Source organism: Rhizophagus irregularis, chromosome 14 (genome assembly GCF_026210795.1).
Source record: "Rhizophagus irregularis chromosome 14, complete sequence".
NCBI lineage: Eukaryota > Fungi > Glomeromycota > Glomeromycetes > Glomerales > Glomeraceae > Rhizophagus > Rhizophagus irregularis.
In genome coordinates this window covers 3,362,128-3,377,844 of record NC_089442.1, presented here as the reverse complement: position 1 = coordinate 3,377,844, position 15,717 = coordinate 3,362,128, and the positions used below count along the sequence as shown (strand labels likewise).

At 28.1% G+C, this 15,717-nt stretch overlaps 2 protein-coding genes across 2 annotated transcripts; both read right to left on the bottom strand.

Moving 5' to 3' along the window:
- Window positions 1-4,843: 4,843 nt before the first annotated feature.
- On the bottom strand, window positions 4,844-13,499 carry OCT59_006422 (uncharacterized protein; the record flags this gene model as incomplete). Its single annotated transcript, XM_066141253.1, has 20 exons — window positions 13,455-13,499; window positions 13,130-13,311; window positions 12,924-13,010; window positions 12,770-12,833; window positions 12,102-12,649; window positions 11,969-12,032; window positions 8,945-11,877; window positions 8,271-8,855; window positions 7,999-8,187; window positions 7,211-7,713; window positions 6,691-7,116; window positions 6,486-6,584; window positions 6,240-6,407; window positions 5,982-6,164; window positions 5,844-5,883; window positions 5,625-5,765; window positions 5,470-5,547; window positions 5,288-5,385; window positions 5,107-5,185; window positions 4,844-4,992 (listed from the first exon to the last, which is right to left on the bottom strand). The coding sequence occupies exons 2-20, from the start codon at window positions 13,236-13,238 to the stop codon at window positions 4,844-4,846; spliced, it is 6,543 nt and encodes a 2,180-aa protein (XP_065998061.1). The 5' UTR covers window positions 13,239-13,311; window positions 13,455-13,499.
- Window positions 13,500-14,445: 946 nt separating this feature from the next.
- On the bottom strand, window positions 14,446-15,707 carry OCT59_006421 (uncharacterized protein; the record flags this gene model as incomplete). Its single annotated transcript, XM_025313916.2, has 2 exons — window positions 14,446-15,464; window positions 15,617-15,707. 2 exons carry the CDS (start codon window positions 15,705-15,707, stop codon window positions 14,446-14,448), a joined length of 1,110 nt encoding a protein of 369 aa, XP_025186446.2.
- Between the last annotated feature and the right edge of the window lie 10 nt (window positions 15,708-15,717).

The window sequence follows — 15,717 nt, the reverse complement described above, 5'->3', positions numbered from 1 at the left end:
TTCTTAATGCTAGTACTTGAAACTTATTGCAATTTGTTTAAAAATTTTAGAATAATTCTAGTTTGTATTAAGTAGTATTTATGCTACATGCTTTTTACCTTTATCATTACTGTAAGCCATTCTCCCTAACTGAAAAGAAAATGGAGTTTTTTTTATTAAACGCTTTTATTAGTTATTTAGGTATACAAAATGCATTGTGCGCACTGCATGTATGAAAAACAAACTTTGTACATCCGGTAACGTGTGTCGCTCATTGTGGCGCAGCAAAAATCACAAAATTGCTTAATTGGCAATTCGGGATAAGATCGGCATTATCGCTATAATAAACGTCATTTATCATTTTGGAATCTGGGCTGCGTATATAGGTAAGTCATAAATATTAAAATATAATTAATATAATTATTTATTCATTTTACTGTATGTGTACAGTACATATACCAATTAAGTATTTTTTTGACAAATTTTCAAAGATTTTCTTAAAATATAAAAGGTACTTTCCTATAAGCCCAAAAAATCAAAAAAATTCAATTCTTCGAATTTATAATTATTTCTATGCGCAGTAGATTCAAATTATTAGTAAAATTTTACTAAGTACCTTATCCCCAAAATCAATAATAAAAATAGCAAGTTTACTTAGGTGACAAAGTTAGTTTGGCATATCACTTTTGGCTTATTTGATTTTTTCGTGAACCACCTTAAAGGCTTAAATGGTAGATGGGAATGTATGACACCAAACACATGTGATAAATAAAATTAACCAACCAAATTTATCATAACGTGGGATAACAAACAAATATCAATAAATATACTATTTTCTGAGTACAATTATTGATTTATCTTATAAAGTCGTAATGCGTAACGTAGATTGGCTAAGTGCGTAATGTAAGGTATATAAACAATATAATTAAGTTTCTCTTCTTAATAAAGCACGGAACGTAAGATGAAATTTGAGTTTTTTTATATATGTCACGTTGGGGTGCGCTGTCAACTAACTCAACAAAACTATGTATAGTCTTATATAAAATTTTATTGATAAAGATTTTTTTATGATCAATTAATATTATTAATATGATATCAAATTCGGGAATTTTCTTTGTTTTTTACTAGAAAAATTCCCAGGTTTTAAAATTCAATAACTTCGCATTTAATTAGGATTCAAAAAATTATAAAAAATATTAAAAATTTAAAGAATACTCAATAACTTAAAGAATAATACAATACTTCGAAAAATATTAAAGAAAGAAATTTTATCTTATGGAAATGTATCCAAGAGTAAATACTTATTATTGTCGAAACTTAAATACTTTTTTATTATTATTGAAAAAAGCTTTCTATTACAATGAAAGATGTAATTGTTTGGGATACTTTTGCAGAATTTTGAAAGAAAATAGTGAAAAAATTCCAGAGTTATTACGGTAAGGTTGGGAATTATATCAATCTTAACGGAAAATTAGAAAATTCATTAAATAGTTTAATAGACAAATATAAAAAATATTCCAATAGTAAATTTTATTATGCTGACAGCGCACCAAAATATCACGTGTTTCGTAAAACAATTATCTATTTGGTTTAGGTATCAAAAAACCTATGTGCAGTTAGTTAAGCAAATCAATGAAAAAAAAATACTTAAACCGTATAAAATAGACTTAAAATAGATTGTTAAAATTGCAATGTTAGATGCATGAATTATTTTATTACTTTTAAATAGTAACATTTAAAAATTAGTGCTTTTACACTTTAATACAATAAAATCAATTTTAATAGCAAATAATTAGGCATTATTTTTAATGAAATAGTTACAAATAAGTGTAAATTAACTTCCAGAGGCTTGTTTCGTTTAAAAATATGCTGTAAAGTAAAAAAAATAACAGTAATTCATATAAAAGTAGTATTATTAATTATGAATATTGAAGTTTTTTTTAATAAAAATTACTATTTGAGTGATTCCATACCAAACTAAAGCACTGAAATCACGCTATAAAATTGAAAATAAATGTATTGCAAGGGATTTCATTAAAAAAACAATATATTTTTTAATAATTGACATGTGTGTTTTCAACTTTTCATACTTTGTTTAATAATTGTAAAATCACGTGATCATTAGGACGCACCAGTTGTCCAGTTGTTTTAACATCTATTTCACCTGTTTTAAGAATTTACCTAATATTTTTTTCCCATGAGAAGGTTGAATTTCTAATATTGAGTAGGAGCATGATTGTTTGAATCAAGCATAGAATAGAGGCAAGGATTATTCATTATAAACTATAATTGATCAAGATTAAATTTATTTGATATTATTTTTTTTTATTTTGCATTTATTATTTGTATTTATTATGTAAATTATTTTCAATATAAACAAATTGTTTAAAATTTAAACTTAATTGCCGTGCCGCAAACACGTTATAAATTATTGAAGTTATGTAAGTTATTGATATTGATATCAAGTTGAAGGTATAGTGGTTAAACACTTATTAACTCTCAAATAAATGTTTTACATTATATTTTGTCTCTTACTATAAAGTAACATTTTTATGAAATATTCTTTACCATACAAATTTGTTTATTCTCCCAAGGTTAGATAGTAAATTTTTAACAGTGATCTTGTCTTTGAAAGTTACTGAAACAAATTTTGTGATAATCTGGTAACCAATAACTCATTAAATTCATGTTGGGAATGTGAGTTAATGTGTTTGCGTTAGGACGTCTATATCGAACTTAATCTATTTGCTATAATAAATTTGAGAGTAAACGTTATAACTTTATTTTATTCTGAAAGAAAATTAATTTAAATAATAAGTAAATGGCAAATATACCATATCAATAGAGTTTACTTTAATTGAAAGTTGAAGTTCCTGCGCACATATTGGAAGCTGATGTTCGATCCAACCTAATCCCCCAAGCATTGACCCATCTTCATATTTTAGCATATGCTCTTCATGATAATCCTATAATTAAAATAATATTAAAGATTTTAAATAATTAACTTACGTAGTTACGCCGTTAGATATAAAGTATATAAAGTAATTTTTAGATAATATTTTTTTAACATCAAAAACTCATAATTGGTATTCTTTAGCATAAAGACATTACCAGCCCCGATAAGCTTTGATTTTAAAATTATGGTTACATAATATGTATTTTAAGATAATTTAAGTATTATAATGAATAAACTTTACCTGCTTATATCACTTTCTTGAAATTGACAAAGTTTATTATTTAAGTTTATAAGGTTTGAAACAAAATAACTTTTCTTTCTAAAATAAATTATTCTAATTTAAATGTGGTAATAATTAATAATTGAATAATAATTTAAGTATTTTCTTACCTTTATACAAGTATTTGCTAAATTCATTGACAATTCCAAGTTCGGTAAAAATCATGCACATTAATTTTACAAGATTCATATAAATGATCAGAATTAATCACCTTTGTACCTGATATACCAATGTAAAAATTACAGGAAACTGATATCTTTAATCGTCTCAAAAAAATTTAAGAACTAGGAATGAATGAAAAGATCAATAAGTGGTTTCACGAATTGAGACTACAACATAATATAAATTTAGCAAAATTTTGCAATTAAAATAAGTTTTAAACGATTTAATTGATTGAATTTTTTATATTAGTACCTTAAATTATAGCTTACTTGACTTGTTCCTTCTATATTTTTATATATTTATATTTATTATAAGAAAAATATTAATAAAATTACTCATTTACCATAATAAAATGCATTCTATTTCCAACATCCCATTCAAAAAAGTGCACCATCTTATGTAAATTCCGATCAGTTTGACTTTATTTCCTCGAATAATCTTTGGATATTATATAAATAAAATCCGATATCGTGGTAAAAACAGAATATGAAATCCAGCTTATATTCAAACTTGTGTAAATGTTAATTTAATATTTAAATAAAATAAAGATCATTTTCGTTTATTTATTTTTTTGAGTTAGATGAGCGCAAGATTCACATGTATTGCTCATAAGACCTGGAAGATAACTTGTATAAAATTCTTTATCACATTGAAGCCGCCATTTGGATGGAATGAACTAATTATAATAGGCTCATTATGACAGATGCAAGATATTATTATGCCAACTTGTGTAATTGTTTTTCTATTCGAGTTATGGCTTATGATTAAAGAAATCGATCACAATACTATAATAAATTTATTCTGGTTGAATTTCTTTATATATATTGATTCTTAAGCTAATTTAATCTAACTTGCTTTACTTATGAACATCTGTACTAATTGACTCAATCCTCGAAGAAATTAGAACTTGAAGATATATATGATCTAACAATTTTAATTTAGGATCAAAATGAAATGCAATTGAAAGTGACTTTTGCTTATTTACATATTCGATCATCAGTTCATCAATCTATTTCACGGTAAAGAGCTCACTGGTTAAGGAATAAAAGAGACGTATTTATCGTTTTTTTGTATGTAAATCACGTGTTCATTGGACACGCGCCCGATTAACAGTTTGGCACAAGTTGTTTCAGCATATTATCACCTGACTATTTTCCCAATACTCTTTCCATAAAAAATTAGAAATTCTAGTATCATATAAAAGCATGATTATGTAGAGACAATGATTATTTATTATAAAAATTAATTAATCAGATTTATGAATAGTTAAATTAAACTATAAAATAAAAAAAAAATTTTTACTAACTACAATTACAATAATTAACTATTTATAATAATAACATAATAAATAAATAACAACAAAAAACAAAAATGAAAAGAATTATGCAATAATAATAAATAATAATGATGATATATTTTATAATAATAATAAATTAATTTAAATAAATGAATTAATTAATTAAATATTAAAATGGTTTATAATTTAAATATACAGATATAGATCCGAATGGTCTTCCCGGTTCAACTTCTTGTAATTGTAATTTAATTTTATCGGTTTCATTTCCTGCATAATGCTCAAGAAAATGTAATTTTATTTCAGCTTTACCCAAGTATTCTATATTAAAAATAAAATAATAATAATAATAATAATAATAATAAATTCATAAAGTTGAATATAATAACATTCAATTATAAATTAAATAATAATAATTTAATTTTAATTACTTACCATCTTCTGAATACTTATCATATTGATATACTGATAATTTTAACGTATCTTCCAAAGTTGTAACAGAAAACATTAAATACTACAGAAATATAAATTTTTTTTTTTTTTAAAAAATTAAATTATTTATATAATAAATTTTAATAATTTTGTAAACATTCTTTTATAAAATTTTATTAAATACCTGATTCCAATGAGGAAATATATCAGCTTTTACGTTTTTTGTTTTGAAGATTTGTCTATTTAATTGTACTTGACAATATGTATTCACGCTATTTTTTTCTTTATCATAGAAAATAAAAGTTTTACGAAAATTAAATTTTACAATTAATAAGAATACAAAAATCAAAACACTTAAAAACTAACCATTTGCATCAATTGGTATTACAGCTTCATATACTGTTACTTTTAAAGTACCAATACTGTTAATTGGTGTCAAATTTTCTGTTATATATTAAGATCAAAATAATAATTAATAAATAATTTATGTTAAATTACAAATATCAATATTTAATACGTGCCTTTTTTTCGTTTTTGATTTTCAACTTCTAGACAATATCCATTTGCAGTTTCTAGTTGATTGACCCACTGCTGTTTTGCAGAAATACTAATTGCTTTCAGATTGATAACATCCCCGATATGAAGAATCTGAAATGTTTCATCTACAAAATCCATAAAATCCAAAGATTATTAAAAAGAATATCAAGTAGAAAGAATGGAATTTCCATAAAAATACGAACCTTGACCTCTTTTTACAACTATTTCATTCAATAGTATTGGCTATAACAAAAAAAAAAGAAAAATTCATAAATTAATAATAATTATATATAGAATAAGGATAAGAATAATAATAATAATTAAAATTTATATGATCTTACCGGTTTATATAATGCATATTGATATCCTTTTGCAACTGATTTTTTATTATGTTGCGTAAGTAATAATAAATCATTAAATAAATAACCATATAAATTTCTACCACTCTTTGCTTTTTTAAGTGCTCCTTCAAGAATAAATTGTCTTTTTCCAACGGATCGAGTTGTACTCGTTAAATCCAATTTCTTTATAAAAATAAATAAATTTAATTAGTTATCAATTTATTAAAAAAAAGAATATAAGATAATAATTATTCTCACCTCTTCTAGATCTTCAAGATCCACTAATTTTGAGATTTCTGTTAATTTAAGTTTATTTTCTTGTTCACGTGCTGCCTCATTGGTAGACTCCAAAATAGTTTCAGCTTTATGTAAAGCTTTCATCAAATCCTCTTGATCTGAATCATTTTTATTCGTATAATGTAATATCTAAAAAATAAAGGACAAAAAAAAAATCAATTTAATGGAAAAATTCGTAATGAAAGGAAAACATACAAATTTTGATACCTGTCGTATAAGTAAGGGATATCTTGTTATTCTCTGCATAGGTTTTAATAAAAAGCTTGATAAATCTAATGATCCGCATTGTGGATCCTGTTGGGCTTTCTATAATATATTAATTAACCATATTTAGTAACAAACAATAGTCATTGATGATTACATAATCATAATATTATTGTTATATTCGTAAAAAAAAAAAAAAAAATTTTACCTTAAGAAATTCCGAAAATGTTTTATTTACATTACGTTTATTTTGTAAAAATTTACTTGCATTTAATTGTTTACCACAATATATTTCATAACACACTAAATCATCTGAATGCTTTAAAAGTATATCTCCAACGTTTTTAACGAATAACTTATCATCTTTTTGTCTTTGCTCTAAATCACTTAATATAGCCGTATTACAGAGTAATATATCCTCAATATTTGAGAATATTATTTTTAATTCGTCTTCAATTAAAATATTTTGTAAAGGTCCATAAAATACTTCAATGATCATTTGAAGATCTCGAAGATAACTTTGCTCAGTTGATATTAATTCAAAAATAGCTTCTTGTCTTTTACGATCTTCTTTTGTTATACCTTTAATCGTTTCAGGATCCATAATACTTGTCCATGATACAACAGAAGGTCCCTTAAAAAAAAATTTAAATATATAATAAGTAAAGTCGTATTTTAGGATATAATTAATATTTTCACAAAAATACAATGAAGAATGTTTTGCATACTTGTCCGGGTGACACAGGACTCTCCGGTCTCGAAGCAATTTGTGAATGATTAGGCGGAGATACTCCCAGATGTGTATTATCGTGATCTTTATGAGGATCACCCAATTGCATCCAAGGAATAGACATAATTGGACTTGCTCCAAATAATCTTGTAGGACTCGGACTTCTAGCAACTTCAAGACTCGGTTTTCTAGTTAATTTACCAGGGGTTAATGTATTAATATTAACCTTAAGTGTTGGTCTTTTAAATGAACTTGTAGTCGGTGAATTTACACCTTGAATATTGACTTTTGGAATATCAATTGGTAAAATCTTTGTAATTTTTTTAGATGAAGATTCAATAAGATTTTCTTGCGTAGTATTATTGTCAATCTCTGTGATATTATGATATTTAGAAATGGATCCATCTTTACTGGATTCATCCTGACTGGAATTATCTTCATCCGTTTTATCTTCACTTCCATCTGACTCATTTGATTCATCTGTACTCGTTTTGTTAAGGACTATGTTGTAAGCCGTCATATGCGAAATAAATTAAGAAAAATGATAATAAAGAAAATAAAAAACGTAAAAGAATATTTTCATTATTTATCAAGGCACGACAAAATAAAATAAATTATAGTATTACATTGGATTTTATTTAACATATATATATCGCATAAAGCCTCTAAAAATTTTTTTCTTGAAATTTATAATTAAATATGTAATGGGAAGTAATAAAAACACATACATTCCACTACTTAATAAAAAAAAATTGAACATAATTTACATTAAAGTCAAACACTAACCGCTACTACTAGTAATTTCTTCGACATAATTCGCAGGTACATATCCTTTAGAGCCTTCAAACTCTGCTTTCCACCAATCATTCAAAGATTTGTCGAGAATGGAAACAATGTTACCGGATTTAATATCAAGTTCCGTAGAGTTTTGAGCTTTATAATCGTATAATGCTTTGGCTTTGCAAATCTCTTTTTCTATTATTTTGGTTTAAATTAATTTAACAATTAATGAAGATGATGTTACGATATAAATGAAAAAAAAAAAATCAAATAATTACCTTCTTTATAAATTTCAACAAAATTCTTTGGAAACCATCCTTTTGAACCGGTTTCTTCAATTGAACCATGCCACCATTCTGCATTATTTGGATTCTTAGATGGATGAGCCACGAAAACAATTCCGGCATCAAATTTAAGATCATCGGCTCCACCAGTTCCAGGATAATTAAATAAAGATTTGACACGAAATTCTTGTGAATAGTCAATATCATTATCCGTCGATATTGAAGTAGGAGATGTAACACTCTGCCCCAAAATGTTATTTCCTTCGTTTACAGGAGTTTCGGTTTTAATAGATTGTGGTTTTGGAGTTTCTTCACCTGCAAGTTGATCCGATGATAAATTACCAAACCAATCCGTAGATACTCTTCTTCCCATGGTTTTTTGACGGGTAGGAGGGGAGGATTTAGAGGCAACATTCTCAGTGGGAGAACTCCCAGTTTCAACTCCTCCACGATTCTTTAATTTAGGAACTCCACCCGCGAACAAGGCACCAAGTCCAGATAATCCACCCATACCAGCAGCTGGTTGAGATACACCACCGGAAGAATTTTGTGTAGAAGAATTAGAATCATTAGTTTTACCTAATGTAATGGTAGTAGGAAAAAAAAAAATTAATATTAATACCGAATGTATGTATTATGTTGATATAATTAACGACATTGATAATTACCTCCAACTAAGGGTGAAGAACGATCATTGGTCTTCGTAGGCTTTAATTTTGCTCCTTGTTGAATTTGGCTTAATAAAGCGTTTCGTGAACCAGAAGGTAGTGGTAATGATTGCGATTTGTTGCCGGAAGATAATGGCTGTTGCGGTTGCGGTGGTGGCGGTGGAACAGTCGAAGTAGTAGGTAATGGTGGCGCAGGTGGCACACTTGAATTAGAAGGAAGCGGCGGTGGTATTGGGACATCATTAGAATTAGGAAGCGGCGGTGGTATTGGGACATCATTAGAATTAGGAAGTGGTGGTGGTATTGGGATATCATTAGAATTAGGAAGTGGTGGTGGTATTGGGACATCATTCGAATTAGGAAGTGGTGGCGGTACTGGAATAGAGTTTGAATTAGAGGGAAGCGGTGGCGGTATTGGGATAGAATTTGATTTTGCAGTTACATTAGACGTAGGTACTTTTGAAGGAGGTGGGGTAGAATTTGATTGGGGTGGAGTAGTTTTAACTGATTCAAAATTTGGAGGTTCGAATGAATAACCAGAACCAAATAATTTAGATGCAAGTTGCTTAGTATTCCCTGGAGGAAATTCATCATCACTACTTTCTTCATTATTAACAACATTCCAATCATCATCATCATCTTGTTTATCATTTTGTGATGATTGTACGTTAGATTGAGCAGCAGCGCCAGAAGTGAACTTAAAGAACGGATTAGTACTCTCTATAGTATCATTCTCATTGGCATCCACCACCTTTCGTTCTTGAGAGCTTAAGTTCAAAAATGGATTATTGCTAGAAGAATCTACGAATGTTGGTGTTTGTGAGCCACTATCAAAAGATTTAACTGAAAACGTGGAATCTTCCCTTTTAGTCTTTATTCTCTCTGCTTCACGTTTAGCAGTTTCTTCACGTTGTTTAGCCTCTTCCTCCATTTTTTTTGCTTTTTCTCTGGCCGCTTTAGCATTTTCTACTAATGCTTCTTGTTCTATCCTTCTACGTTCTTCTTCTGCAGCACGTTCCTCTTCTTCTCTCTTAATACGTGCCGACCTTTCTTCTTCAAGTTTCTTCTCTTTCTCAGCTGCTTCAACCCTTTTACGTTCTAATTCTAATTCTTTTTCACGCATAGCTGCTTCTTTTTCACGAGCCTTTCTGTCTTTAGCTTTTTCAAGTTCTTTTGCTTCCGCTAACCATTGATTTCTTCTTTCTTCTTCTTTTTTCTCAAATTCTTCCATTTTACGTAATTTTTCAGCGTCTTGCTCTGCTTTCTTTTGTTTCTCAGCTAAAAGCCTTTCGGTCCTTATACGTTCACGTTCCTCTGCTTCACGTTCTGCACGAGCTTTTCTTTCAGCCGCCTCAGCTTTTTCACGCGCTAAACGGTCTGATATAGTAGGCGAATCAGGATCTGATGATGGGCTTGATTTCGAATAACTTGTCTTCTTAACACCCAAAGCTTTCAATTTTTCTTGCATCCTACGTTCAGCTTCCGCTTTAATAAAAGCTTCACGTTCTTCAGGTGATTTAGACTTAGATAATGAACTAGGTGGTGTATTAGTTGTATTACTTACAGAAGTATAAACCGAACTAGATGTAGATGAAGTGGAAGATCTTCTATTATATGAAACATCACGGGATGAAGAATAAGTATCACTATTATAATCATAACGAGATGATGATGAACTATCCCTTTTAAGATCTTGAATAAACCTGCTAACATCATCATCTACACCAATACCATCCTCCCATTTTCGCATTTCACTTTCCCGATCTCTTTTATTACGTTCAATCTTACGATATTTATCTTCAATTTCTTCCCTTTCCCTTGAAGCTTTTATCACAGAATCTTGTAATTTTGAGATACTTCTTTCAATTTCTGCTACTTTGAATTCTCGTTCGGCTTTTTCAGAATTAATTCTATCAGTTTCTTCTTCAAGTAATCTAGGATTTATACTACTACTACTACCACCACCACCAAAATTTACTGATTTACCAGTAATCGCAGCCATACGAGCTTGAATCATAGCTTGTGCTTTCGCTTTAATTCTATCAGATTCCGTGATTTCCCCTCCAGGACCAGTACCAATAATGTTCAAATCAGATCCTCCGCCACTACCTTCTCTTAATTTAAAAAGTTCTAATTTAGAATCAGGAATTTTATTACTCGTTTCACGAATCTTACTAATTAATTCAGGAACGATAGTTACAAGCATATTATTCAATTCATCATCTAAATTTTTGTGTTGCTCAAGTAAAGAACCTAATTCTTCAGAATTTCGAGTAAATTCTCTATTAAGCCATTCAGGATTTGAACGTTCTTTTTCATTAATCTCTCTCTGAATATTTTTAATCTTATTTTTCAATTCGTAGACATCATCACTTGAATAAGAACTATTATATGAGATTGGTGCCGTATCAGCAGTATATGAATAAGCTTCCAACATAATTTGTTTTTCATGAATTTGCTTTTTTAATTCTGAAATTTTTGAAGACCTATCTTCACCAATATTTTCAGATACGGATGATATTGATGATGATTTTGACAAAGAAGAATAAGATGAAGTATTCTGGCTACGGGGTACAGAAGGAACTCGATACCTTGAAGATGAAACGTATACATTTTCATCATCCGTATGTTTGTATCCCGTTGCATCATTTCTGTTAATTGTAGGTGTAGCATTAAAACTTCTTGATTTCGCATAATTAGCACCTGAAGTGTGTGTACCTAATCCAATACTTGAATTATGGATTGAATCAGATTTGAGCATATTCTTAATCATATTTACACTTTCTGATAATTCTCTTGAAGAAGGAGGAACAAGCTCAGGAGGAAGTGTAGTAGGTACATCATATCCATTTAATTTTCTATAAATCAAATGCATAGCAACAGCAAACTCATCCTGGTTTAATTTTCCGTTATTATTAGGATCAGACAATTCCCTTATAATATAAAATACTTTTAGTTATTAATAAATATACACATTATTTTTTTTGGGAAGGTGCGAAAAAAAAAATTTCATCATATGCTCACCAGATTTGCATTAAATCACTTTGAGGTAGTCCAGATTGCGACAGAATTTCTTTAGCCTTTTCACCTATTAAAACAAAAAATTTTTCGTTAAGTGGTGATAAATAAAAATATTTCTTTTAATAATGTAATTTACCTGTTAAATATCCAAATCCTTGTGAATCCCATTGTCTAAATATTTCTCTATATTGTATTTTTTCTTCGGGTGTTACAGCCCAAGGAATTTCTGCATTTCCTACTATTCCAGTTGTACTATACTGTTGTGGAGGATTTTGTTGTGGCAACATACGTTGCGTAAAAGGCATCATACTAGGCATCATACCGGAAATCATGGAACTATTTTGAATACCTGATGGATTTGAAGAATATTGAACTATATTAGGGCCCACTTGCATCCCTGTATATTGTTGCTGTTGTGGATGTGACATCATTTGATTATGAGAAGGACTTATGGTCCTTTGAATTTGTGGTGCTTGTTGTTGCAACTGTTGTTTTTGATGTAGCTTTTGAAGTTCTTGCTCAATAACTCTAATTTGTTCAATAACACCCATTACTTCATTACGAATATTATCAGGTATTGTATTAGGTAAATCTTGTTTTTTGAGTTTTAAATTAGTTAAATACATAGCAAGAGCAAATTCTGGAAAAGTAAGATAATTATTCTTTGTAAGGTTAGATAATTTCCTAAACAACAATTATAATAATAAAATAAAGTAAAGTAAAAAAAGATAAATTAACAAATAAGAAATTTTTTTTTCTAAAAAAAAAATAAAAATAGAAAAATAGATCAAATAATAAACAAACCATATTTGAGCAAGTGTTTCGGCACTTAATTTTGATTTTACAAGGATTTCTTTTGCGCCTTCACCTAAATGATACATAATAAATAAATCAAACAGATCATGGGCTCTTTATCCAAAAAAAAAAAATAATTTATATTAAATTCCTTTTTTTTTACCTGTTAAATACTTCCCACCTACACAACCTTGTACATATAATTTCTCAAATGTTGTTTGATCCGGCGCGGTAATGAATGAAAGGCGAACTATCGAATTAGTAAAAAAATATATATATTAGTACGTGACATTGTTCAGATAGAACGTATAGAACGTAATAAAAGTAATAAAAGAATAATTAATATTCTATATTTTTTGTTAATCTTACCGTTAGGTATATTAGGACCTCCACCTTCACTTCCCGATGTTGCACCAGCAACTATCTGTGGTTGTGAAGAAGGGGGTTGCCCATAAGTTATTTGCAAATTATTGTACATGTAAAAAACAATCTCCGTTAATATACTATGTTCTTGGCAGTCCAAGAGATAAATGCAAATCTAATAGGTCAACCTAATATTAAAGTTATTTGTTTTTTTTATAAAAAAAAAAGGTTTATTTAAGTAAGAATGAAAATAAATAAATATATAATTTCTACTTTATCTTTTAAAAGGATTGTTTTTTTTTTAAATTAAATATAATTTTTTCATTTGAACCTTTTTTTTTTGAAGTTTTTTAATGGTCCAATGTACCTTAAATTGAAAAAAAAAAAAAAATACCCTTAAAAAAAAAAACGAACCCGTAGGCGTATGTATATATTACTAAAAATAGACAATCATACCAATCAAAAACATATTAATTAACTGTTAAGGTAAATAATTATTTTTTTTTTATTCATTTTTAGGTAAATATTAAATTACATTTTTTTTACGTTTCATTTTTTTAACTCCGCGTATTTCAAAAAAATAAAATTTCAAAATATTTCAAATCCATTAATTAGTTAAATTAAATAATAAAAACAAATTTACATAATTTATTAATATTTATAAAAATATGGTATGGCTTAGCCTCTAATAAGCCATACCAGATGTACATGAACAAAAGTTTGAGCATGTGACTTAAATATCAACAGACTATGTTTTTTTTTATTAGCAAAAAAGCCTCGAATATTGTATAATCACGTGACTTATTGTTGATTTAAGGGTTAATTGTGATGTGAAATTTGTCAAATGTTATTGACATTTTAAACGTACATACAATATAACAATGTAGATTTTGACATTATTAAAGTTAGAATCTCTTTTTTTTAATATAATTAAATATTAAATAGTCCCGCAGTATAAGTTCTTTTTTAAGAAAATCATTTTACAATTGAAGATCGGTTTAAAAACTAACTTTTATACAAACAAAATCATTTTTATTAACATTTTACTGTTTTTTTTAAAAAAAAAGAAATATCACAAAAACATAGTCAATATGTAAATAAATTTCTTTATACAAAAAAAAAATAATAATAATAAATAAATAACTATGTATTTATATTATGATTTGGAAGGAACGTTGTGAAAAGTATGTCGATTAAAAGAAAAAGATGACTAAAATACAACAAGAAAAAGTAAAAAAAAAATTATTAGGAATTATTCTTTTTATTGTTTTGCAGCGTATAAATAAATAAGTTCCTGTCTAAAATGTTTATTAACAATTAACCTATTTTTTTAATTTATACATATCTCCAAAAGTAGCACTTGTTGGAGTAGTATTATAATTATCATTAACAGCTCTTTGAGGTGGAATCGGAAAAGAACTTTCTAAAGAAGAATATGATTGCACCGAATCAGTTTTTTGGCTATTTTGTTCAAGATTATTATTAACATTAACACTTAAACTACCAGAAGACGAAGAATTAGGACTCGATAAATTATGAACTTTTGTATATGGAGACAGATAATTATTATTAAGATTATTGAATGATGGAGCTGGATTATTGGTATTATTATTTAATGGGGATGGGTTATTCTCTCTATAAGGAAGAAGAATCGTAGCTGAAGAAAGTCTAGTTAATTGAACTTTTGGGGGCATGCTTGGAATGCGTAATGACCTCATACTAAGATATCTTGGTATTACTGAAGAATCATTTTGACCCGGTTCATCATAAAGGCGCACAGCACCTCTTCGCATACTATTCCTCCTTCGGTAAACGGCAAGTATAATCAAAACAATCACTCCAACAAGAATCATGGAAATCACCGAAATACCTGCGATTGATAATTTTTGTCTACCATCTTCGGAAGGTAATGAAGACGCGTTTGACATATACGTATTTGTAGGAGCAAAAGTAGCAGCAGGAGTCATTTGGTTTGGATTTGTTGGAGTATTTGTTAATTCGGGAGCTCCCGTTTGATTTGGAGGAGGGACATTACCATCATTGCCACCATTGCCATTATTGCCATTATTGCCATCATTGTTATCATTGTTATCATTGTTATTATTGTTATTATTGTTATTATCGTTATTATTGTTATCATTATTATTATCATCATCACCAACTTTGTCCTTATTTTTATTCTTATTCTTCTCTCTATCTTTCTTAGCTTTCTCTTCTCTAGCCTTCTTGGCTTTTTCTTCTCTATCTTTCTTAGCTTTCTCTTCTCTAGCCTTCTTAGCTTTTTCTTCTCTTTCTTTCTTAGCTTTTTCTTCTCTTTCTTTCTTAGCTTTCTCTTCTCTTTCTTTCTTAAGTTTTTTTTTCTATCTTCCCTAGCTTTTTCTTCTCTAGCCTTCTTCTTGGCTTTCTCGGCCTTAGAAAGGGAACATTTTATGAAATCTGATAATGATAATTTTTTTTTACAATATTTCTCCCTTTTTTTATACGAAGGTTTACCTTTATTATAATACAAATTTCTCTTGTTAAATAATAAATTCCGGTTTATAATTTCTACCGGTATTTCATCGTTTTGTGAGTGAATACCCATTACACCCACA